The 10,000-nt window shown below is 41.6% G+C and overlaps 2 protein-coding genes across 6 annotated transcripts in view; both read right to left on the minus strand.

The window, feature by feature from the left end:
- Positions 1–3,600, minus strand: part of LOC138974439 (SCAN domain-containing protein 3-like) — a 13,577-nt gene extending 9,977 nt beyond the window's left edge. The window contains exon 1 of the mRNA XM_070347154.1: positions 3,057–3,600. Within this exon, the coding sequence (XP_070203255.1) occupies positions 3,057–3,600 (544 nt within the window). The remainder of the gene's footprint in view (positions 1–3,056) is intronic.
- LOC138974336 (mitochondrial import receptor subunit TOM70-like) overlaps positions 1–10,000 on the minus strand; it is a 554,410-nt gene that overhangs the window by 488,906 nt on the left and 55,504 nt on the right. The gene's annotated exons all lie outside the window — the stretch shown is intronic.

Raw genomic sequence — 10,000 nt, forward strand, 5'->3', positions numbered from 1 at the left:
TTGAAGACGTCACATTATGGCGTAAGAGGGTTAGACGTCACGCGAAGGAATTACTGAAAGTCTCGGTCATTGTTATTTTGAGCGGGTCGAGATTAGCTTTGTCTTCGAAATCGGCCATTTTCACGTGTGAGTGATCAAGCGGAAACGGTAATGTTGCTTAAGTTAACCTTCGATTTGGCCATTCCGATAACTGTGCAGTCGGTCGACTGCGGTTGTCCGCGGGTGACGATGATTCGCTCATGAAACGCGCTTTTCGGTGACCCGGCGATCAACTGGCCCCAGGTCAGGGGTCAAGGTTTGGTCAGATCGCGTGAAGGAGTATGGTGTAGATACAGTTATCCCCGAGTACGCTAGTACTTGGGCTCAACAGACTTTAATTGTGTGTCTGTGTGTGTGTATGTGTGTGTGTGTGTGTGCGTGTGTGTGTGTGTGTGTGTGTGTGTGTGTGTGTGTGTGTGTGTGTGTGTGTGTGTGTGTGTCTGTCTCGACTTAACTGATATTGCTGGGAAACTACTGGGCGCAGTTCTTTCAAAAGTTGATACACTAACTTGATAATAGGTCCGATTGATCGTATTACAACTTCATAATGTTACCTGGGACCTAAAAGCGAAATAAACCACAAAAACGACATGCAATGTATTTATATTTATATAGCAAAGGGAATGCCTGTAATTCACACAGAGCAATCACTTGGTCTTAAACGTGCACAAGACAAAAACTTTCATACTGGGGGAGCGAGCCAGTCTGAAGAGTACTCGGGTCCAGCGCCAGCGTTTTTTATCACCGAGCTGCAGTTCGCCGATTCGGAGAAGACGATTTTACATTGTTCGGTTTCGTAGCTCCAGAAAAATAGATAAAGAAGATACCAAAGGAGATTTCCTACAGGATAATCTGCACAGCGTGTTTCCAGTGTCTGCGCGAGGAAGCGCTGTCGAAAGCGCAGTGTCGATCTGGCCATCTGGCAGTCGTGTCCCTGTAAGTAGGCTACATGCAGACAGACAGATCTAGATCTAGTGTCTCTCTTTCTTGCACAGTGTCACCTATGCTTACTGTGTGTGTGTGTGTATGTGTGCGTGTGTGACGGATTGATTGAGTTTGTGTTACTGTTTGTCGATTTCTTACGTGAGCCATATGGCCACTAGTTCCCAATTCCAGTGGGGGAGCTTGTTTATTTTATCTTGTCAGCGAGCCGCGCGGTGATAAATCCCAGCCGCGTAAACATTGCAGCCAAGGCAAGAAGAAGGGGGAAACTCGGGGACTTTTTCTACATTTATGAAGGGTAGGGGGAAGCAGACGACAAAATGTACGCCATCTTGTTATTCAGTTGCCAGGTTGGAAACCTAAAAGTTTGGACTCGATTTGCTTGTTTTTTCATTATATTGATATGTACAATTATTCATATTGCAAAATATAACATACTACAATCCCTTCAAGCTAAAAATGTAGTGTAAAACTGAAGGAACTTGTACTACAGCACTACAAACACAAATTCAGTATAGTTAGAGAGTATTTTACCTGCGTTTGGATTATGATGTTGTTGTTGCAACATTAAAAGCGTGTTCGATGTTTCTGACAGAATCATTAGCGTTTGAAAACAAAAAAGCCTCGGTTTACCAAACCTTTGAGAAAAATGGCTTAGAAAACGAGGATAGTGTATTTTTTGCAAATTTACTTAGACTATTTCTTTACGACAACGACCGGTATCGGACATTCGCTTTGAGGCAAACAAATTCACTCGTTGCCGCCAACTTCATACATGGCTTTCCACCCTCCTCAGCCAAGCTAGTGTGCATAGGCACACGCAACACACACCACTTCGTAACACACTTCGCGGCTGTATAAAAGTGCATATATTTGCCTGGAGATAATGAATTACCAAACATCACAAAAAACAAGTTTAGAAACGCTGCTAGCATGAGCAGGTTCTAGAGGGTTAACAGTTTTAAGTTCTGCAGTAGTAAGTCGCCAAACAAAGAGTTTTAAGCTGGGGGGGGGGGGGGGATGTTACACTGGTACGAAACCTGTGAGTGTATGAGTAAAGACGAGCGCACAGACAACATAATATTAATGAATTCGATTTTATTTCAATTAAAAAAAAGTCTTAAGATCAGGGGCCTGTTAGATTTTAACCCATCTTGTTTCTGCCAAGGCCTAGTGTAACATAAACGCAGCGCGCCGACGGTCGGTGGGGGGGTGGGGGCTTGCCGCTATCGGGTTGTCCAAGACGCATGCCGCGAAAAGATTCCAGGCCCCGATAAGAGTAACAGACCACTTTGTTTATAATAGTGAATTTGGCTCCTCAAGAAGAAGTTATCGCCATATGCCTTGAAGGCTTCGCCTCTTGTTTTGTTTTGCTATCTTGCGTATCTCTTGTGTAATGTCATTTCTACTGATGCAGGTGTGGAGCTCATGAGCAGTAGCAAATGAGAGGTTTTTGCGTCTTTTTGAGGGGTATCATGAGTAAAAGCGCTGTATTTCAGTAATGCCTCACATAGCTGAAAAAAGTCCATTATTTTTTCCCAGTTGTAGGTGAAACCTGTCTGGCTGCGTTACAAGACAGATGTGACAAGTGGTTTCAGTTTCGGTCTGCTTGAAGTTGGAACTTTGAACATCATACATTTCCCTATATGAATGTTGCTTTGTAAGTAGTGTTGCTATGTGTGTAATAGATCACTAAGTTAATGAGTGAGTGTGTGTGTGGTGAGTGAGAAAGCAAAGGAGCGATTAACTGATGCTTACCTGATACTGTGCTCAAGGATTTTGACGAAGACATGTCCGGTGTCGTTGTTGGTTCTGAAAAGATAGAAACGAATACTAGCGAACGGCACTACTAGATTACCTTAAACATTCGTTTTGAAATGATCTATGTAAGTGATACTTGTATTGCAAACATAATTCATACCGGCACTATGACCGTTGTCGTGTTTGACATCAAAATACTATGGAGCATCGACATTAAAGAGATAAGAATAATTCAAAGTCAACTGTTTTGCTTCAAATAATGTTAACTGATGATTCTCACATTTTTGTTTTGTTTTCTTTTGACATACATGTACCTTTCTCTTCTTTTGCCAAGCAAGCATTTAACAACAATTGATGTATCGTCAGCACGTCTGCAACTTCTTTACGCAGAAAGGTCTTCTGCAGACCCAATCTCGGTTTTTCCCCAAACAACACCTCGTATGGAGTTTTATTCTGCAGATTTCTGTGTGGGGATGAATTCTTTTGTAGCTGGACAAAGCGGAGCCCTTCAGACGAGTTACTGGTGCCGTTGTCGATGGTCCACGCTATCAGCATTTGCTTCACATCTGCGTTCGATCGTTCTACTGAACCCTGGCTCTGGGGATGTCGAGCCCGCCTATGTACAATGCGAAGGTTTTGCCACATGTTTTTGAGTTTGTCAACCACTGAAGCAACACATTCTCGACCATTGTCGCTTTGGGGGATACACGGAGCGCCAATCATTGTGAAAATGTCAATTAAGTTGTATGCAACTTCTGCCGCTTTTTTGCTTTTCAGCGGTCGTATGACCAGGAACTTTGTGAAATGGTCCTGGTAATTAAGAATGTGCACGAAGCCGCCGTCAGGGGATGACTCCATGTTGATAAGGTCTACCTGGCCTCTGTCGCAGAAAGACCTGACAGGTTTCACAACCAGGCCTTTGCTTGGATTTGCCTTTTTTCGTTGGCAGGTTTCACAGGCCGACACAAAACATCATTTTACCGGAAATGTTCGCGTAATTATCTTGGAGAATTGTTTTGGGTTTTTTTCTCGCCCCCGTGCCCATTGCTGACATGTGCCTCAGTCGTCTGCGTTGGGCAATGTCAATCAATCAATCAATATGAAGCTTATATAGCGCGTATTCCGTGGGTACAGTTCTAAGCGCTTGTCGAAGAGTTGTCAACACAGGACTAACAAAGAAACTGACATCTACAGACGGACACGAACCCTATCACACACTAGCAAACCCTGATAAACATACAATGTACACATCAATAGCTAGGTCCAAACAAAATAATATTAAGCACAAAGAAAACACCTCTCACAGAGCACAGCACAAGAATGTCTTTTGGGGCACAACACATCACGTCGAGCATGAAAGTCGCAGCCAGCTACGGGAAGAACTGAGTCTTCAACCTACTCTTGAACGCGTCAAGAGAGGGGCTCTGGCGAAGCTCAAGCGGCAGGGAGTTCCAGACGGAGGGGCCCGCGGAGGGAAATGCACGCTGACCAGCAGATGCGAGTTTCGAGCGAGGGATGTGGAGGCGGAGAGGGTCAGCAGCAGAACGAAGGGGACGGTCGGAGGGCTGGGTGTACAGGTCCAGGGAGGATTGAAGGTACTCGGGAGCAGAGTCGTTGAGACACTTGTAGACCAGAGTGGACAGTTTGTAGGAGATTCGGGTGTTGACAGGGAGCCAGTGCAAGGAGCGAAGTAGGGGGGTGATGTGGTCTCGCTTCGTCTTCCTCAACGTCAGCCTGGCAGCGGCGTTCTGGACTCGTTGTAGGCCATGAATGGATGAGGCGGGGAGGCCAGCCAGAAGGGAGTTGCAGTAGTCCAGACGACTGAAGATGAGGGAGACAACCAGCTTGACACAGGCGTCGTGGGTGAGGTAGCGACGGATGGAGGCGATGCGTCGTAGGTGAAAAAAGCAGGTCTTGATGATGAAGGAGATGTGTGTCTGCATGGAGAGAGTGGAGTCGAGAAAGACGCCAAGGCTCTTGACAGCAGGGGAGAATGGAACAGTCGCGTCATCCAGCTGGAGGTCGGTCACAGTGAGGGAAGCAATCTTCTGTCGTGTTCCAACGAGAAGGGCCTCCGTCTTCTCACTGTTCAGCTTCAGCTTGTTCTCAGTCAATGTGTACTTGGAAAACTGTTCATTTTTCATTTTTTCATCAAAATGCGCACGATGCTTGCCGTCCATGCTGACTGTTCCTCTGCTATCAGCAAAATGAAAGCTTAAACTAAAAGTTTAAATTTGGTATTGTTTGTGAGTTTCAATCACAAAGGCCCCTTGTTTGATTGACAATACGGGCACACGAGAACAAGTATTTGTTGAGGATATGCTCACAAACCGTCCACCCTGTGTGTGGCTCGTGTTCTTTTCTGTTTTACTGTCATTGACACTGTTAGAGAGAGAGAGAGAGAGAGAGAGAGAGAGAGAGAGAGAGAGAGAGAGAGAGAGAGAGAGAGAGAGAGAGAGAAAGAGAGAGAGAGAGACTTAGACTTAGAACATTTTATTGCTGAGTGTATGTACAGTCTAGAGAGGAGACGGACATGATGTGAGCTTGTCCAGGGGGGTATATGAACATCTCAGTGGCAGGGGGATGGAAGCACTTGCTAATGAGTGGGAGTGTGTATGCGCGTGGTGTGCACGAGGATGTATGCACGTGAGTGATATTTGTAAATGTGTATTATGATAATATCATCTTTGTATTTATATTATTGAAATTATTATATCTCGATGTACAGCGCTAAGAGCATAGTTGAATTTGTGAAGCGGCGCTATATAGATTATATAAGCTATCTTTATTATTATTATTATTATTATTGAACATTTTAAGCCAAGGGCCTAATCTTACAACGTGCCCTTTACATTCTCACTAACACATCCGCACGCAACAACATAATATAATGAATTCATATAGGCATAACATGTAAATGTACAGTAAATAAGCATAAGCACCACGGCCACATGAAACACAAAATCTAATATACGATGTAAAACAATATGAATACTATATGCTATGAATATGTAATATGACGTGAATAAAATTATATAGTAATATTAATATAGTATACATTAGACAGAACTGTAAGATTCACATAATTATGTCACCGCGGGTGTGTACTTACAGAGAACAGTTTAGATGTTTTTTTAAAGAAGATTTAAAAAATATTTACAGATTTGCTAGTTTTAACATTCGAACGAAGAGAGTTCCACTTTGACGGCCCAGCAAAGGCAAAACTAGTTTTATATAGATCTACACGGGACCTTGGTAGTAGGAGCCTCGGCTATGAATGCATTCAAGTATGGTGGTGCTAGCCCATGGAGTGCCTTGTACATTAACACTGCAATGTTATAGTCAAACTGCTCCTGCAGTGAAAGTAAACTAGCAGCTTTAAGCTTTTCTGACGTTGACAGGTACGGGCTAGTAACAATTAGCTTTTCCCCTCTTCTGTGCAGGAAATTTATCTTTTTAAGCAGATTTTCGCTCGCACTGCACCATACAGTGGAAGCATAATTGATAAAAGATTGGCAGTGTGCCACAAAAAACATTTTTAGACCTTTCGCTTCTACAAATGGTTTTAATCTGGATAAAAGATACAGATTTTTGGAGAGCTTTTTGCAAATATTATTGATATGTACATTCCACCGAAGCTCCTGGTCAACTACGATTCCTAATACCTTGTGTGATTTAACCTGCTCTATGGGATCAGTGTTCAGCTTAAGGTTAAGAATAAGGGGTGCTCTCTGGTGTTTCTGTCTGGATGTTATGACCATACTATTTGATTTCTTAGGGTGTAATGTCATTTTATTTTTAACGCATCATTTAAAAACATCATTTATTCCCTGTTGAAGATCGTATTGCACCTGATTTAACGTTTTTGAGGACGAATGAAGGGAACTGTCATCGGCAAAGAGCTCACAAGACACATTGTTATTTTTTATATGCAAGGGCAGGTCGTTGATAAAAATGCAAAATAATAAGGGCCCCAAAATAGAACCTTGAGGAACTCCGTATTTTAAGTAACCATCGCCTGAATATTGACTGTTTACGTAGACGCGCTGGGTTCTGTTTGATAAAAATGATGTAAGCAGGTTTACCGTGTGACTGCTGTGCGTGTAATACTCAAGCTTGCGAATGAGAAGAGTATGGTCTACTGTTCTCATTCGCAGAGAGAGAGAGAGAGAGAGAGAGAGAGAGAGAGAGAGAGAGAGAGAGAGAGAGAGAGAGAGAGAGAGAGAGAGAGAGAGAGAGAGATCAAATCAAATCAAATCAAATCAAATTTTATTTTTCGAGGGTTGTGGCATAAGCAATACAACGAGCTTTTTTTCAACCAGCCCTCGCCCAGAGAGGGGACTAATCTAATCACATATTTACACGGATATTAACGTAGAAAAAAAGGTAGAGAAAAACAACAACTTATGAATATTTACACATTACATATTATACACAAATATAAAGCGTCGTATATGTAACGTAGTGAAAACAATGCTGAATACACATGCATGAGTAAATGTGTTATTAAAGCTTTGAGTGTTTTTGTGTGGATATAATGAACACTGATGCTTTGGACAAATGAAAATATAACTAAACGAAGTCTTCCATCACTGTGATTTTTCGTAATTTAACATTAAATACAGTGAAAGGTGTTTTTTGAAAGTATTGGGACTCTCACAAATTCCGGGAGAGAATTCCACAGGACGCTACCAGAATAGGCTAAGCTTGATTTGAAGAGATCTATCCTTGGAATTGGGACGTTAAACTTTCGGTTTGGTTTGACTTTAAAGTTTGCAACGAAAGTTCGTGGTGCACGGCCGGAAAGTATTTTGTGAAGGAGCACGCCTTCATTTAATTTAAATCTTTCTTTTAATGGGAGAATCTTAAGTTTCTTATAATCATCAAATACAAGACTGGATTGTTTCAGTAAAATTAGTTTCAGCGCTCGCCTATGTAAACTATACAATGGTTTTAAAATATTAGCACTGGCAGAGTCCCAGATGGTTGAACAATAATCTGTGATGGTTTGTATATATGCGTTAAAGTATAATAACCTTGAGTGCTGATCTAGAAAGTGTTTAATTCTATTTAACTGATATATTTTTTTCGACATTGTTTTACATACCGACCGAACATGATGGGCCCAAGACAAATTATTATCGATATTTACTCCCAAAACTTTATGATCTCCTACCTCCTCTATTGCGTCGTTACCAATTAATATGGAATGAGGATTGTTTCGTATGTTTTGTCTCTTTTGTCTTGTTGTTATTAACATGTATTTGGTCTTTTTAGGGTGAAGACTCATGTGGTTATACTCCGTCCAATGAATGAGATCATCTACACTGTTCTGCAACGATGAATAAACTTTGTCTAATTTTTTATCAGTAGTGTGTAGGGTCGTATCGTCAGCAAAGAGTTCGCAGTCATCATTAATACTAAGAGGAAGATCATTAATATACAGGGAAAAGAGTAGTGGTCCAAGGACAGAACCCTGGGGAACCCCGTATAACACAGGTCTTTTGCTGGATACGGTTGAATTAACGCAGACAGACTGCTCTCGCCCGGCTAAGAAAGAGGAGAGCAGGCATAAGGTTTGGGGTGACATTCTATATTCAACTAATTTTCTTAATAGTAATTCATGATTAATAACGTCGAAAGCTTTAGCAAAATCGACGAATAGGACACCACAGAGTTGATTATTATTAATGCTACTAAGCCAACTTTCAAGAAGGTTTGTTAATGCTGTGTGGCACGAATGATTTTTTCTAAAACCTGACTGGTTGGAATGTATAAGATCGTATTTCTTCAAATGAGTGGTCAAGTGTGTAAATATGTGTTTTTCAAGTGGTTTTGATAAAACAGGAAGAATTGAGATTGGTCTGTAATTGGCGGGGTCAGAAGAACTACCTGATTTAAATAGCGGGATTACTTTCGCCTCCTTTAATTTGGTGGGAAAGTAGGATTTGTCAAGGCACAAATTATAAACATATGTAAGGGATTCTGCAATAAAAGGGGCAGACATCTTCAGAATTTTCCCATCAAGATTATCCAAACCACGAGTACCTGTTTGTTTTAAGCACAACAGATAATGGAAGACTTCGCTAACAGATAGCAGAGGAATGTCTAAATTATGGGTAATATTTTTTGAATCACAAAACTGTTTCAACTTGTCCAGGTTATTCTTTTTCGATCTATCAGTTGTAATTATTTTGTCAACAATAGAAGTAAAATGAATGTTCAGATCATCAGCAGGTATATCAATAACGGAAGATTTTACTGTATCTTTACGAGATAATTGGTTGATCACCTTCCAGATGGCTTTTGAGTTTTGTTTTGAACTGGATGCAGCAGCAGAGAGAGAGAGAGAGAGAGAGAGAGAGAGAGAGAGAGAGAGAGAGAGAGAGAGAGAGAGAGATCGAACACACACACACACACACACACACACACACACACACACACACACACACACACACACACACACGGACGCACACTTAACTTGCTTTTGCCGATTTCGCGTAATGGGCAACTTGCCCATTACGCGTAATCGGCTGCCAATTCCGCGTAATCGGTTGCCGAATTCGCGAAATAGGCAAGTTTCAGAGGCCTGTACGCGATTTCGGCAAAACGCTGCCGATTTCACGTATTGGGCAGCGTTTTGCCGATTACGCGAAATGGGCAAACATTTTGCCTATTACGCGTAATCGGCAATTACGTGAATTCGGCACGACATATACACTATTCATTCTTAATTAGTATGGTGTCCATGGAAAACGGGAGTTAATGGAACTTAGCATTCCTAATAGACGAGTAACCAAATCGGGAAAAAGGCGCTTAGTTAAGGAGTTTAATGCACAGGAGGTACTCCTGGTCAAATTTGGTATCTTTCAACAGAGGAATGCATATAGACTTTAAAACAACCTTTCTACGCATATTTAAGGCAAAGTAGCCAAGTCTTTTTGAAAAATGCACTACAGAAGAAAACAATAATTGTTGCAAAAAACGGCAATATCAGCTTAACCGCAGGCAGCAGAGTCGATATTTCTGAGTGAACTATCCAGCAATTAGAAGGTGTTAAACAGCAAGTAAAAAGATTGTTTGCGTGCAGCACCAGGAGGCCTTGCATTTCAAAAATTGTGTTACGTCACGTCATTTTCAATTTTCTGAATAATGTCAAATCTTCCCAAAGACGTTTTGTAAGCCACAATCTAAACAAATATATATCAGGGAACGTGCATTCATCGGGCTTTTAGTTCCAGGTACCTCTGATGACACT

Source organism: Littorina saxatilis, linkage group LG8, assembly GCF_037325665.1.
Source record: "Littorina saxatilis isolate snail1 linkage group LG8, US_GU_Lsax_2.0, whole genome shotgun sequence".
Classification (NCBI taxonomy): Eukaryota; Metazoa; Mollusca; class Gastropoda; order Littorinimorpha; family Littorinidae; genus Littorina; species Littorina saxatilis.